At 37.5% G+C, this 16,572-nt stretch overlaps 1 protein-coding gene and 1 non-coding gene across 2 annotated transcripts in view; one reads left to right on the top strand and one right to left on the bottom strand.

The window, feature by feature from the left end:
• Positions 1-6,105, top strand: part of RNF125 (ring finger protein 125) — a 38,823-nt gene extending 32,718 nt beyond the window's left edge. Inside the window, 2 exon segments of the mRNA XM_032595358.1 lie at positions 74-181; positions 3,255-6,105. Coding sequence (XP_032451249.1) covers positions 74-181; positions 3,255-3,341 — 195 coding nt within the window. The 3' untranslated portion in view covers positions 3,342-6,105.
• A 10,064-nt stretch (positions 6,106-16,169) lies between these two features.
• Positions 16,170-16,274, bottom strand: LOC115498911. Its single transcript, XR_003964018.1, has one exon. It is a non-coding gene; the product is annotated as a U6 spliceosomal RNA (small nuclear RNA).
• Positions 16,275-16,572: the final 298 nt, after the last annotated feature.

Raw genomic sequence — 16,572 nt, 5'->3', positions numbered from 1 at the left:
AATTTTGTAAAAATTCTGACACTAATGATTATTTTTAATTCTTTCTTGAACTGTTGGTTTTCTTCATTTCCAGTTCTGTCCACTCTGCCGATTACTACCTAATGAAAATCCAGGCAGCTTCAGTGGCAGTTTAATAAGACATTTGCAAGTCAATCACACTTTGTTTTATGATGATTTCATAGTAAGTATATTTTCTTACTTTTACATTGTTTCTATGTGGTGTGTGTTAACCTTACCTTTTTAAATTCAAGCAAATAAAATTATGGTGGAAAAAATGTGTATAGACCTGAAGTTAAGTAATAGCATTAAGTAGGAAATTATAAAATATAGTGTTTTATAAACTTGACTATTAATATGAGTTATCTGCCTTAGACAAAATTATTTTCTTTGTGATTGAGATAATTGCTCATTGTATAAGGTACTAGAGTTCACTTTCAAATTATTTTAATTTTTACTCTAGTCCCTCTATGTGTCTAGTTTTAATATTTATGAAGTTGAAAACTTACGTACCTGAGATGAAATTAAATCACATGAGTAATGAAATGGCTCAGAGTTTATTCTGCATGCAGTTGATACTACATTGCATGGCTAATAACAGATATGGTGTTATCAGTGTAGTAAGACACACAGGTCATGTTTTATTTAAATTCCATAAAACACAAAAGTCATGTTTATTGGACTTTTACAAAACTGAAAAGTTTTTATTAGGAAAAATTATAAACATGTACAAAGGTAGCCAGAACAGCACCATGAACTCCCACATGTCATCAGTAACTACCCATCAGTAATTACCAACTCATGGCTAATCTCATTGTATTAAGAATTTTTCGGGGGGCACCTGGGTGGCTCAGTGTGTTGCGCATCTGACTCTTGATTTTGTCTCAGGTCATGATCTCATGGTCGTGGGATCAAGTCCCGTATCGGGGTCTGTGGTGGGTGTGGGGCCTGTTAACATGGTCACTCTCACTCTTCCTTTGCCCCTCCCTGCTCACATGCGCTCATGCATACTCTCAAAAAAATAAAAATTTAAAAAATTAAAAAAGAATTTTTTTCTTTCAGTATTATTAGTAATTGACTTACAGCACTGTGTAAGTTTAAGGTATACAGTATAATGACTTGTTTATGTATTGTGAAATGATTACCACCAATAATTTTACTTAACATCCATCATCTCATATAGATGCAAAATAAAAAATTTTTCTTTGTGATGAGAACTTTTAGCTTCCAAATATACCATACATTGGTGGTAACTACAGCCTTCATGTTGTGCATTACATCCCCAGTATTTATTTATCTTATAAGTGGAAGTTTGTACCTTTCAACCACCTTCATCCAATTCCCTCTCCCCCACCCAAGATTTTTTTTTTTTTAAGATGGAAGAAAAGTTAGATGTAGTATGAATAGTTCTAACTTATGACCATATTTCCCATGATCAGGAATGAGAACAACAAGCCAAAAGTTAATGTAGCCTTTGTTCTACTTTGCTCCATGTGTTGCCATGTGAGGGTAATGTGTTATCCCCTGAGTCCCTTTCAGCAAAGGGGGTATTGCCTATTATGGGAGGAAATCCCTCATAGCCATGTTCTGAAATAGTATATTTTATTGTTTCCTCTATCTCAATACATGAAATATTAAGGGCTAAATTTAACTTTGCATACAATTTTCACATGATTTTTTTTTTACTGATTTCTTTTTATGCAATTTTTAAAATGCAATTTCAAGATAGAATTCAATAATTGTTGAAGACTGTCACTTGAAAATTTTTTCCCTGCTTTCTGATCTGCCCACTGTGGTTACAACACAAGGAGCTTGGGTTCTGACCTGGGTTTACGTAACAACTGGGTCACAGCTCTGTGACCTTGGGCAAGGTATTTAACCACTGAGCCTGTCTGTTCATTTGATAAGTGAGGAGAGTAAAACCACTTTGTCCCATAAGCTCTTGAGAGGCTTAAATTTGATAGTGCATGTAAAGTGATATGCACAGTTTGGGCAAGGGCGTTAGGCAAGTTGGAGATGGGGAGAGGATAAATGGGGGTACTAGGACCACTTGAAGAATTGAACAGGCTACACAACAGAGGCTTCATGTTCTCAGCTCCAGCGCTCAAATAATGTCTTTTCTGGCTGCTGAAGCTCACAGGGCCTCAACAGAGGCTGGTTCCGGTCTATATGTTCTCGTGTTTTACAACACATAGGGCTTCCTCTTTCCCTTAGCTCTGTTAGGTGTTTTAAAAACTAAGTTGATTTCATATCTGTTCTGGCTATTCATAGTCACTCCATTCTTCTCGAGATTTTTCAAAGTATGATTCAGGGCTGGTCAGGAGGAAGCGACTTTGATGAGAGTACTTTCAACCCCCTCAAAACCATATTCTTGGATGTGGAAATAAGGTAGAAGCAGTATTGTTTGTTTTGACTTTTTGGTTTCCCAAGCTACCAAGTACTATACTAAGCACTTTAGGCATATTATCTCATTTTATTCCTTACAGCAGCTTCTATGAAGTGAGTATTGTGTTACTGTCGTCACTAGCTATGAAACACCTGAAGCTCAAAAGTTAATAAATTGCCTAAGAAAAAACCAGGATTGGTCCAAATCTTGCTCTCACCTAGGCCTTGTGGCTTTCCTTTGGATTTTGTTGATTTGCATTTATGCTTTTATGTTTTAGAATAGATTTCCAATAGAGACTTTACCTTATTATTATTATTATTATTATTATTATTATTATAGAAGAGGAGATGAGTTGCACAGGATAGAGCTCTTAATAGTTTTTGTTTTATTTACAGCACGTGCTAACTTAAAGTTTCGAAAGCCATTTTGACCATTGGGAGGCAAGGAGAAAGAGTTTTGTGTTCAATATATTTTTCAGAGATAGATATTCAGTAGAAGTCCTGGGATTGGTTAATTCTAGGGGAATGTCTTGACTTTACTCCATATTAGAAGTTTACTTGGAACATAGCACCCTGACCATGATTTATAATGTTGACTAAAGATTACTAGTGTAAACTCCAAATCAAGGCTATTCTACTATGACAATAACAAGTTAATTGTTATGCATTAAGAAGAACTAGAAAAATGTACTAGCCCCAAAGCAAAAGTTCTGGGATAAGTTTATGAGAGTTTCTGTGGAAACGTGGGACAGGTCACTAAATTCAGAGCTCTACTTTCCTGCAAAATGAGGCATTGCCTTGACCTTTATCCTCCAGTTGCTGAAAACTATCATCTCTGACTCTATGTTTCTAATTATTTTTCTTTATTGTAGGATTTTAATATAATTGAGGAAGCTCTTATCCGAAGGGTTTTAGACCGGTCACTTCTGGAATATGTGAATCACTCAAACACCACATAATTTTATTCAAAGGAAAGGAGAGGAGACCATTCAATTGCACCATTTGTTAAGATGCTGCTCGAACAATTGGAGGGAAATTGTCAATGTTCGATGGGCAAAAATGTACAACACAGTTATATGTTTGTCTATGTTTATTGTTATATTGCATTTTAAAACTGCTTTCATTGGGATGGTTTAAATCTGTTTTACATTCTTGACTTTCTTAGACACTTAACAAAAAATAGTCTCCATCAGCCACCAAGGTATAGAAGAGAACATGAGGCAGGATATGTGGGTGAACGATCTTTATTTGCAAATTGGATGATACTATGTGTAATGCTATAGATTAATAACTATCATCATAGTTGGGCAAGATAACTTATATTTGTTCTATGTAAAAAGATAGAGAATGAAACCAAGTATGGACATTCAAGGAAACCTGAAATCTGCTCTAGTGCTTATCTAATCTCTAACAGAATAATATGGGTAGCCTTGTATCAAAGTAGGAAAGGAAAATCTTGGAAGTCAACAAAGTCCGCTTAACCAAATTATAAAACATAATACTGTAAACAAAGTAAATGTGTTAACAATGTATACTTAATCCTTTGACTTTTTATAACTATGCACAATAAGAATTTAGTATTATATTTTTCAAATATTTGTAGCTTATTATTTAGAAATATTTCTATAATATAGGTAATTTCTTAAAGACCTTTAGCTGATATTTATAGAAGTGTTCATATTCATAATTTTTAGTGGAAAATCCTAAGGGCTTTGATTTTTTTTTTACTTTTATCTTTTAGAAAAAATAAAATATAAATACTGAAAACCAAACAGAAAATGTAGGAAACAGTTTTAGAACTCTGCCAGCCACTCTGGATGTCCTCTGTGTATCCACTCACAGTTATTAGCTGTCTTCCACAGGAGTAACCACTACAGTGATATCAGTACCTAAGTGTGTATTTTTAATCTGTAGGTTTTTCCTTTTCCTTAAAATGTATTATTAGTTAAGAACTTGGTCTGGATAGAGTTATCCACAGCCTGTATTTTTCTGTTTGTATACTCATGGTGCAATTCAGCATGTTCCTCTTTCCTCTGAATATTGACACATGGATCCAAATATAATAGACTCAGGTTTAATCCTTTTTGGCAAGATTATAGGTCATGGTGTGTTCTTTCATCAGAGGGCACACAATGTCTGGTTCTCTCTTTTCGTGATGTCAGCTGAAATTGATACTCAATGCCTTGATCCATTGATTTATTGTGAGTTGGAGGATATTCTAACCCTATCATTTCTCTTTCATTTATTAGTTGGAACATTTTATAAAGAGATGTTTCCCCACATCTACTATTTGGTTGACCAACGGTCAGATTTGTATAGGAAAGGGAAAGTAAATGTTTGTATTTTCCCTTTATTTACTAATTTTCAAGATAATAAACTTGTTTCCTATTTCTTCCAGAGATCACTTTTTCTTTTTCTTTTTTTTTTTTCAGTGTTATGAACTCATGGATTCAAACATGTTTGATAGGCCTCAACCCATTTCAAATATTACCTTATTGAAGTTCAAATTGTCCCATATCTGGCTATTGGGAGCCACCCCAAGTTGGTGCTGAGTCGTTTTGACACTACACTAGCCATCTTTAATAGTTTCCTTGCTATCTCAGAAGATCCAGGCTCAACTTGTGTGTTATTTGCCCCAGACCTGGAATCAGCCATCTCTCTAAAAAGCTTGGTTACTTTCAGTGAGAAATGGCATTTCAAAATCATAATCAGGACTCTATGCATGCTCATTGCTAGTAGCTTAGTCATGGTTTCTAGGAGAGAGCTAGGAAATACCTATTTTTTTTCACAAGATAAGACACTTTCTGAGTTTATTGTAAAACTTCCAAGTCAAGTTGAGTACTACAGGGATTTTACTTAATCCTTCCGGTTACTACTATATCTCCATTTTTCTACACCGAGAATCTTGGTTTTCAAGAACACAGGGCATGATAGAGTTAGACTATCCCACAATTATTCACTTCCTTTATTTACCTTACACATGCAGCAGCCTCAGAATAACAACGCTAAAACCACCATCACCAATATGGTAACTGAAACAATTAAAATTTTTTCATTTGCTCTACCCATTCTCTATTTTTAAAAGTCATACTATGTCAGCATTTCCAGAACATATTGGTATAACATACTATACTGTCTCCCTTCTATCCCCCATTTAGTCTTACTTCTTCAAATAACTATATATATAGTGCTTGTCACTGGTGGTTACCTGATGACTCTGTTTTTTCATATCTGGATCTTTAATGACGAATCCAGGACATAGAATGATGTTTCTATATTGAAAGGAAGAAAAGGAAGCTATGAAGACTAGTGATAACAACTGAGGATAAAATATTTGGCTATACTTAGCTTTTTAACTGTAATCATTATAAACTTTGTTTCTTACACATAAATGTAGTCATAATCACGCTGCCCCAAATGTTTTATAATTATCCATTCCTTCTTTAAAGTCTTGCTTACTATTCTGCCATCCTCTGTGAGGTAATTAGAAAAACATAAAACCGGATGAAATCTAGAGGGCCTTATTTCCTCCCTTTTAGATACTGGCTTCAAGCTTGCTTTTTACAGCTGCAAACAAGTAGGAAGAGGTTTTTAGTTTCACAAGCTCTTGTCCTGCAATTTGGATGGACCATCCAATAAAGCAAAACCTGCTAGACGACAAGTACAAAAAGAGAGGCATTTTTCAAAGATAACCAGACTGAAAATCTAGTCCCTAAAAAAAAATAATAATAATAATAATAATAGTAATAATTTATTTCTGAGCATTAGTACTGATTATCCAGAAAAATAAAGCTTCATTAATAATAATAGTAATAATTTATTTCTGAGCATTAGTACTGATTATCCAGAAAAATAAAGCTTCATTAATTCAGAGCAACACAAAAGGCATCTTTAAATCTGTAAAACAAAAAAACTTCAAAACGTTGAAAACCATATTTTAAGGCAAGCTTTAAATCCTTTACCACTATTAACTTCAGCACAGCAATTCTGCATCCTGTCCCTGGATTCCTCTTAGGATAATTTTGCCACCTACAGGACAAACGAGGTGCTGGCCGCCTGAATTATTTTGCCTTCTGAATTAATTATCTTGAGGTCTAACATGGTGAAGTGCAAATACTCATTGTTTCACTGTGCCTTTAACCTTTTATAAAAAGGAATTGACAATTCATTGTTTCAAAAAAATGAAAACCGTAAATCAAACTGTCATACTGTACATCTTAAACATAAGTATACAGTGATGTATGTCCGTTATTTCTCAATCAAACCAGGGGGTTGGGGGGGGGTGGGATGAGAACCAGTATTTGAAGCTGTTGACTATTAACAAAATATTTTACTTTCTCTATAGTGCTTCAAGATGCAATTTTTTCAAGGCCTTATAAAGGAAAAACTGGTTCACGTGTTACTCTTTAAAGATCAAATTCTTCTAACCCAACACAAACCTACAGAGATTTTTCTTTGTGGGCTTTTCAACCCAAGTTTCTAAATTGTAGCTTGAAAAATTGGATTGTGAATCTAGGATAAAGAGAGTTTCAGATTAGATCTCCTAAGAGAGATCTGCTTTGTTTCTTTACCTGGTGTTAGGTGTCTTTCATTTCGAAGTGAGTGTACTCCAGTTATTCAATGTTTATAGTACCATTTGTACCTTTAAACATTGATTTTATGGATTTTAAAAAGTCACTGAGAAATTCATTCCTTTATTACTCAACTACAACAACAAATCTGTATAGTGATCAGAATTTAAAATGTACAATTCTTTTCCTTCTGTAAATATGTATTATTGTTAGAAATAAAGAATGGCAGGACCATTGCTTTCATTAAAATATCTACTGTGTCTGCTTTTTTTTTTAATGTTTATTTATTTTGAGAGAGAGAGAGAGAGAGAGAGCAGGGAAGGGGCAGAGAGAGAGAATCCCAAAAGGCTCAGTACCTGCAACGAGGAGGCTGATGCAGGGCTCGATGTGGGGCTCGATCTCACGAACTGCGAGATCGTGACCTGAGCCAACATCAAGGCAGTCAACTGACTGAGCCACCCAGGCACCCCTACTGTGTCTGTTCTTAAATACAGATATTGATAAATTTTTACACAAACTTGATTAGCTTTTTAAATTGTCATTGTTCAGGAATATCTATCGCAAACATATACCTTCCTTTAGGCCAGTAGTTAGGTCATTTTGCCTCCTGGGAGACATTTGGCAATGCCTAGGGACATTTTTGGTTGTCATAGCTCGGGTGTGCTGTTGGCCAGGGATGTGGCTACATAGAGAGAGGCCAGGGATGCTGTTCAACGTCTACAATGTATAGGTCAACTCTCCACAGCAAAGAATTACCCTGTCCAAAAGGTCATAGTGCTGAGGTTTAGAAACCCAGATTTAGGCCAAGGTAATGCTGAGCATCATGGAGTTATTACTGGTTCTGTTTCCAAAGGGCCTCATTGAAATTTGAAAGGTAAGATGTAAATGAACTCTATAAATCCTACTCCTTGCTAAATACATACTATGTTTTGGGTAACAATCATGTGTACTTCGGATGTGAATATATTCAAACAGACGAAAGCTTTTTGGGTTTTCCACAAGAGGTACAGGACAGAACACAGGTGCTATTGATGTGACCTCTGATGACTGTTTACTGAGTGCATCCTAAAAGATAGAAGCAGTCCAGAATGGGTTGAGAAGACTTACCTTTATCATCTAGATTATCTTTACTGAAGATGACAATATATGGCAGAGGGACACCTATGTCTGAGATCTTTGAGGCTAAGATATATTTAAGTTTCTAGCTTATTACTGGAAAATCATCTGGTATTTTCATCTTGGAGGTTCCAGAGAAGGCCACAGGTGGGTCTTGATTAAAGCTAATCATTGCCACAGAGCAGCCGTGTGAGAGCCCAATGAAGGTGAACCCCCAGGAACTTCCCCAGGAAGAGATTGATCAAGGTAGATTAGGTCATGCTGCAATTACAAACAACCCCAGACCCCAGTGCTCACTCAGTCAACTGTGGATCCTGCCTATTCTCTTGACAGCTGTTCTCCAGTCTCAGAATCCCAGACTGTTTTGGTCTCATGGCATTTGTGTATTACCATGGGCTTCCCCAGTCATCCATCACAGTGAGCTAAAGAGTTGATTACACAGGTCATTTGCACTCACATTGCATTTGCCAAAGCAAGTCATGGCCATATGTGATATCAAGGCATTGGGGAAATGCAATTGCCTTAGGTAGAAGAGAACTGGATATTGGAATGCTAACCATGGAAGCACAAGCCGGGAGGCAGCCATCGGGAGGTCCACAGGGAAAAGGTATTAAAAATACTTGTGGAAGGGGGCACTGGGTGGCTCAGCTGGTGAAGCCTCTGACTCTCCATTTCAGCTCAGGTCATGATCTCAGAGGTTCATGTCCCACATCAGGCTCTGTGCTGACAGTGCAGAGCCTGCTTCGGATTCTCTCTCCATCCCTCTCTCTCTGCCCTTCCTTTGTTCTCCCTCTCTCACTCTTTCAAAATAAACTAATAAAACAAACAAACAAAAAAAACACAACATGTGGAGGGGCGCCTTGTTGGTTCAGTCAGTAGGGTATGCCACTCTTGATCTCAGGGTCATGAGTTTGAGACCCACCTTGGGGGTAGAGTTTACTTAAAAAAAAAATACATATGGAAAAGAGAGGCAAAAAGTTAAAACGAGACCAGCTTTTTAGAAACATGAACTGATACTCATTTTGCTATGGTAATTTTTGCTTAATTTTACTCAAAGTTTGGGATCATTTTACCAAATGAAAGCTCTTATAGTTTCTCAAACATAAAACAATAATTTTATTTTTTAAATCACTTTTTCCTTTTCATTAAAAGAAATGTCAGGTGCGTTCTCAGTTCCTTACAAATATATTTTCTCAGTATACTTCATCAGAGCCACTTGGTTACTTGTTAACTGCATTTTTCTGGGCCCTTCCCAGGTGTACAGAATTAGAATGTCTGAAATTCTGATCAATTCATCAGCAACTTATCAAAATGTATTTAAATCCATCCATTTCTCATCATCTCTGGGATTACAATTTTAATCGAAATCATCTTCATCGTGTGCCTGGATTCCTGCAGTAGACAGGACTTCCTGTCTCCACTTAAGACATTATGGTCCGTTATTCATACAGCAGTGAGAAGGATCTTCAAAAGCAGAAGTCTGATTATGTCCTTTCCCTCTCCGCTGCTTAAACTGTTCCCAAGGCTTCCCCTTATTACTAGAATAAAACCCAAATGCCTTCCCATTCTCTTCAAAAGACTTTCATGATCTGGCCCCTACCTACCTCTCCAATTTCACTTCACTACACTCTTCTTCTCCTTGATCCTGACACCCCAGCCACACTGGTCTCTAGGTTCACTAAACACACCAAGGTTAAGGTGGTCCCTGTGCCATGGTACTTTCTATTCCTGTTGTTTGAAGGGTCTTTCTCTGGAGTTTGGTGTGTTTGCCTCTAAATCATTCAAACTCTCAGCTCAAATGTCATTTCTCACCAGATATTTCCTCATAATTCTAGCCAAAAACTCTTCCCCATTTTGTCATTTGTCTACTATAGTTTCTTCTTAACTGTTATTAGAATTTGAAATTAGCTTACGTGTTTATTTTCATTTTTATTCAGTGTCCTCTTTAGAATATAAATCCCTTGAATGCAGGCACCACTAAACTACCCAACATCTTTAAAAATTTTTTTAATGTTTATTTATTTATTTTGAGCGGGAGGGGCAGAGAGAGAGAGAAAATCTCAAGCAGGCTCCCCCTGACATGGGTCTCAATCTTATAATCTGTGAGATCATGTCCTGAGCCAAAATCAAGAGTCAGATGCTTAACTGACTGAGCCATCCATCCAAGCTCCCCTACCCAACATCTTAATGTGCATTTTATTTTTTAATTTTTTTTAAACTAATTTATTTATCTTGATGGGGCACCTGGGTGGCTCAGCTGGTGAAGCGTCTGACTTCGGCTCAAGTCATGAACTCACAGTTCGTGAATTCAAGCCCTGTATTGGGCTCTGTACTGACAGCTCAGACCCTGGAACCTGCTTTGGATTCTGTGTCTCCCTCTCTCCCTGTTTCTCGCACGCTCTCTCTCAAAAATAAATAAACATTAGAAAAAAATTATTTATTTATTTTGAGTGAGTGAGAGAACACGGGGGAGAGGCAGAGAGGGAAAGACAGAAAGTCCCAAGCAGGCTTCATGATGTCTGTGCAGAGCTGGATGCAGGGCTCGAACTCATGAATTGTGAGGTCATGGCCTGAGCTGAAATCAAGAGTTGGACGCTTAACTGACTAAGCCACCCAGGGGTCCCTGGAATTAGTAAGCTCAGGTCATGATCTTAGAATTAGTAAGAATACCTCAATAGGTGTCTTAGCTCAGGCTGTTACAAAAAATACCATAAACTGGGTGACTTACACAACAGACATTTATTTCTTACAGTTCTGGAGGCTGGGAAGTTCAAGATCAAGGTGTCAGCAGATTCAGTTCTTGGGGAGACCCCTATTCCTGCCCTGTAGATGGCCACCTTCACATAGCACAGGCACAGCAAACTCTGTTCTCTTCCTCTTTCTATAAAAGAATTAATCATATCATGGGGGGGTCCACCCTTATGAACTCATCTAAACCTAGTTACTTCTCAAAGTAGTAACTCCAAATGCCATCACATTGGGGGTTAGGACTTCAACATGAATTTTGGGAGATAACATTCAGCCATAACAATAAATATGCAATGAATGTAAAAATATAGTTAACAATGAAGAAACATCGTAAAGCACATATATATAAAACATGAAACTATTACTATTTATCAAAGATATTAAACAAAAAAAATTATAATGATAACCATTTTTCTCTCTTAACACAATGTCTGGCATAGTGTGATCTCTCAGTAGATACTTTTTTCAAGCAGTCTATCAGCAAAATTTCTCAATTAATAGTTCTTCACACAAAGATGTGGTGGAACTGGCACTTTGTAGTAGCATTAATGGTATAATTTACACATTCCAAAGCAATTTGGTGGTGGCATTTTACCCCTGGACACAATATTCTACTTCTGGAAATATTTCCTGGCACTCTAATCCAAAATGGAACCTATGTGCAGGATTATATTTATTGCACTGCCATTCATATTAACAAAAAAAGGGAGGACATAAATTAGAGTCCAATATTTTTTTATTTTTTTAAAGACCTCTTTTTCTTTGTTGTTGTTTTTTTAAATGTTTATTTATATTTGAGACAGAGAGAGACAGAGTGTGAGCAGGGGAGGGCAGAGAGAGGGGGAGACACAGAATCCAAAGCAGGCTCCAGGCTCTGAGCTGTCAGCACAGAGCCCGACGCAGGGCTCGAACTCGCGAGATCACGACCTGAGCTGAAGTCAGATGCTTAACCAACTAAGCCACCCAGGAGCCCCTATTTTTTTTTTTTTAAGTAATCACTATGCCAAGTATGGGGCTCAAACTCATGACCCAGATGTCAAGAGTTGCAGGCTCTACCAACTGAGCCAGCCAGACATCCCAAGTCCAATACTTTGTAAAATGTGGCCTTTTGGTTGACACTGTCATTAAATACGTTAATACATTTTTCAGTTTACTGTCAGGTCAGCCTGGAAATAATTTTATCTCTAAATTATCACATTTAAACTCTGGCATTTATGGTTAGTTTTAATTTAACTCCCAGAGGGCAATCCTATTATTTCCAAATTCTTAGGAAATATTTTATTGTTGCTCTAGTCCTCCTACCCCCAATAAATCATATTGTTTCATGCTCTGCAATTTTGTATACTTCCTTAGCCTAAAATAAGTTTCACGATTTCTCTGAAAAGACTTTTGTCAGCCATCCAAAGTAGAGTCAACAACACCATCCTTTATATCATCACTATCCCTCGACCACACCTCCCTTGCTACATTTATCATATTTCTTTGTTTATATACCTGATTCTCATGAGACTGGAATTTCCTTGAGGGCAAGGCATGGCATTTATCTTTACCTTCACAGAGGCTTACTATAAACTCAATACATGTGTCTTAGTCTGCTAGGGCTGTTGTAATAAAATACCACATACTGAGTGGGTTACACAACAGAAACTTACTTTGTCATAGTTCTGTAGGCTGAAAAGTCCAACATCAAGGTCCATCAGGGTTTGGTTTCTAGTGAGAGCTCTCTGGCTTTCAGATGGCCACCTTCTTGCTGTGTCCTCACATGACAGAGACAACATAAGAAAACTCTCTCTTGTAAGGGCATTAATCCCATCATGAGGGCACCTTCATGATCTCATCTGATCCTAATTACCTCCCCCGGGCCCTATGTCCAAATACTATCACATGGGAGGTTAGGGTTTCAATACATGAATTTGGGGGGGAAGATAGTTTATTGTAACATGTTTGTTGGATGGAAAAATGAATAGCTGATAAATTGATTAGAATACTCATGTTAGCTCCTTAGCATATTTTTTTCTTACTAGTAAAGTATATATGGGGAGCGAAATTATAATAAAGAGAGCAGCATTATCTCTGAATTTGCTCAATATTTTTTCCCTAGAACTTAGCACAATGCCACGCATCTTTAGGCACTCAATAAATATCTGGGGAAAAATTGGTAAATAAATTCTAGTTTGAGGAGTATAGGCAAGATATTCCTTTAATGAGTAAAGCCTTTGACCTAGATGCATCTCTTTTCTCTAGATGTACAACTGCCGGTCAAGTGAGCCAATCTACTATACAGATTCTCTCATAGACAGGATTCTAAAGCAGCAATTCAGGCCACTGGTATAGCTCTTATAGGAGAAGCAGTATTATTTCGCCTTCATTCAGTACGATTGGAGGTACGGTGCTAATTCTGAGAGACCATTGTACGTTATATATTACAGTTGCTGATTTTAATTTGCTCCACATTACACAGTGTAGTAATTTGCTAGAGTTCACTTAGGTAACCAAATAAAATTGCCTAGCCCAGGTAATCAGATAAAATGAAGGAAATGTTTAAAAGACTATTATATGTCTTGACATATAATATATATATTTTACTATACCTCTAAATGTATTTAACCTTGTTCCTTTGACACATCCTTAAACAATGTATGGAAGAAGGTCAAAATTCTGTAAGTAAAATCATACTGTCCTTTGACAGTATTTCAAAAATGTGTTCTCCAAATATTCAGTCTTAAGGCACACTGGTTGGAAAACTATCTTAAAGAGAAATAATAACTTTCTAATAAAAAGTTTTCAATAATGTAGTCAAACTCTTAGGAACAGAAAATAGAATGGTGGTCGTCAGGGCAAGAGGGAAGGGGAAAAGGGGAGTTGTTGGTCAACAAATATAGAACTTCAGTTTCAAAAGATGAAAAAGTTCACTTGTTACATAACAAGGCGCATATAGTTAACACTAGACTATGTACTTGAAGATGGTTAAAATGAGGGGCCCCTGGCTGGCTCAGTTGGTGGAGTATGCAACTCTGGATCCTGGGGTCATGAGTTTGAGCCCCATGTTGGGTGTAGAGATTACTTAAAAACAAAATCTTAAAAAAATGGTTAAAATGGTAAATTTTATATATATTTTTTATCACAACAAACAAACAAACAAACAAAATTGGTATGTGGGTAAACCAAATACCATGGTGTAAATATAATTCTATGCCAGTTTGGGAAATCATAATTGTCAGTAAAATTTAGGAAAGAGGTATCATCTCACTGGTAACGTTCTTGAGATTTCAAAAATAAAGTATTTAAATATAGAGACTGAACAACTCTCCTCCCTGTTGCTATTTTTTCCACCCACTGGTCTCTCTCCAGACTTGGGATAAAGTTTAAGGTTTTAAGAAGCTTTAGAAAGCTTTTAGAAGAAGCTTTGCTTGCTTCTGTTTTCCCCTATTAGTAATGGTTGTACATTCTCTTAGATATTTATTGTTTTGAGCCACCAATCTGGATTAGTATCACTTAATTATAAGACTTTTGATGGAATTCTTAAGAAGACAGTTTTTGTTGTTGTTGTTGTGGTGCTGTTGTTATTGTTGTTTCTCACACTGAGTACCTTCAGCTCAAATAATTTAGCATTTGGGGACCACTATGAGGGAAGAATCTGCCTGAGACCAAAAGGAATCCAAGGAAAGCAGAGCCAAGAGAAAGTGAAAAAACTAAATCATGAGGTATCTTTTGAGCCTCTGGTTTCAAATATGCATCATCTCAGCTTTACCATGGAATCATGTGAACTAGAGAATTCTATTTATTGCTTAAGCCACTAAAAGAAATTTTTATTTATTTATTTATTTATTTATTTATTTATTTATTTAGAGAGACAGAGAGAGCAGAGGAGGGACAGAGAGAGAGGGAGAGAATCCCAAGCAGGCTCCATGCTGTCAGTGTGGAGCCCAACTCAGGGCTCGAACTTATAAGCCATGAGGTCATGACCTGAGCCGAAACCAAGAGTCAGATGCTTCACTGACTGAGCCACTCACGTGCCCCAGCTTAAGCTATTTTAATACTTGGTTTTCTATTACTTGCAGGGCAAAGAAACTTGACCAATAGGGATTCCATGCAATATTTCTGCATTCTTTTTTTTTATTATTTTTTAATGTTTATTTATTTTTGAGAGGGAGAGAGCAAGCAAGCTGGGGAGGAGCAGAGAGAGAGGAGAAGAATCTGAAGCAAGCTCCAGGCTTTGAGCTGTCAGCATAGAGCCCGACATAGGGCTCGAACTCACACCGTGAGATCGTGACCTGTGCCAAAGTCGGATGCTTAACTGACTGAGTCACTCAGCTGCCCCAATATTTCTGCATTCTTAAAATGCATTTCTCCCAGGGGTGCTGGGTGGCTCAGTCGGTTAAGTGTCTGACTTCAGCTCAGGTCATGATCTCAGGGTCCGTGGGTGTGAGCCCCACATTGTGCTCTGTGCTGACAGCTTAGAGCCTGCAGCCTGCTTTGGATTCTGTGTCTCCCTCTCTCTCTGCCCCTCTCCCGCTCATGTTCTCTCTCTCTCTCTCAAAAATAAATAAACACTTTAAAAAAATTTAAAAATGCATCTCCCCCATTACCTAGTTCAAATTGGTAATGTACAACCTTAGAGTCCTAAGTGATATAGACATCAATACCAGAAGTGGGATTACTGTTTCAGATCATCAGAGAAAATGCAGAACTAGCTGAGCTGTGGCTAGGTTGAGGGTTGGGGTAGTAAATATTCCTGCACTGTAGGGTGAGAAACTTAAGATTTTGTAGGTAGATACAAAGCAATTGCCTACACTATATCCTTAAGTTTATTGGGCCTAAAGCATATGGCTATGAAGGGTAAAGCCTTAGAAAACTTAGTAGCAAATCATTAGTGGGTCAGTATTCCAGTTATCAGTCTATTAATTCTAAGTTCCAAATTTATTATTTTTGCTTGCTGTGTGAAAACAGATCTGGGCCCTTAAATATTTTTCCTTTGCCAACAGGCACGATAATACTTTTTTCCAACAGAGGGCACTAGAGAGAAGCTGCAGGAGGAAAGGCGTTTTGTTCCCCATTCTGGTAGATCCTTGCTTCCCATAGTGCACAGAGCCAACCCCAGCTTCTGCAGTGCACAGTGGCCAGCAACACCCAGCAGACAGCATCTGCCTCCAACACCCCCCTGGATGGTTTGTGACAGAATGCCTCCAGGGGACACGTCTCTGTAAACAGCTTTCCCTTGCACCCTACATGCTTCTACCAACATGATGCCACAGAGACTTCTCTGCCATCCAGTGAACCACAGCTGGGTCCTCTCCAGCTGTGGAGAGGGGTGGGGCCCTTCTCTGGGTACCCCGTTTCAACGTTTTGTTGTTTAGTATGGAATGCTTCATGAATTTGTGTGTCATCCTTGTGCAGGGGCCATGCGAATCTTCTCTCTGTATGGTTCCAATTTTAGTACATGTGTTGCTAAAACAAGCATTCAAGCCTATATTCTTTACAGTCCTCTATACTTATACCAATCCCCTATTAGAGTTAAAAAGGTTTTTATATTAAACTTTCTCTGTTCAAGTTACTGTGATTTCCCTCCCCTGATTGCACCCAGACTGATAAATCAGACTGATTTTTCCTGAGTACCTTCAGTAAGGCATAACAACAAATTTGCAACGTTTTCCTGGATATGAGCAGAAAAAAAGAGGAGCTGGGAACTCCTCTGAGGTCCAAATCAAAACAGTCCAAAGTACAAAGGTCAAGTGCTCTGACTCACTTTACTTTC

Source organism: Lynx canadensis, chromosome D3 (genome assembly GCF_007474595.2).
Source record: "Lynx canadensis isolate LIC74 chromosome D3, mLynCan4.pri.v2, whole genome shotgun sequence".
NCBI classification, from domain to species: Eukaryota; Metazoa; Chordata; class Mammalia; order Carnivora; family Felidae; genus Lynx; species Lynx canadensis.
This window is presented reverse-complemented; position numbering and strand designations above follow the sequence as displayed.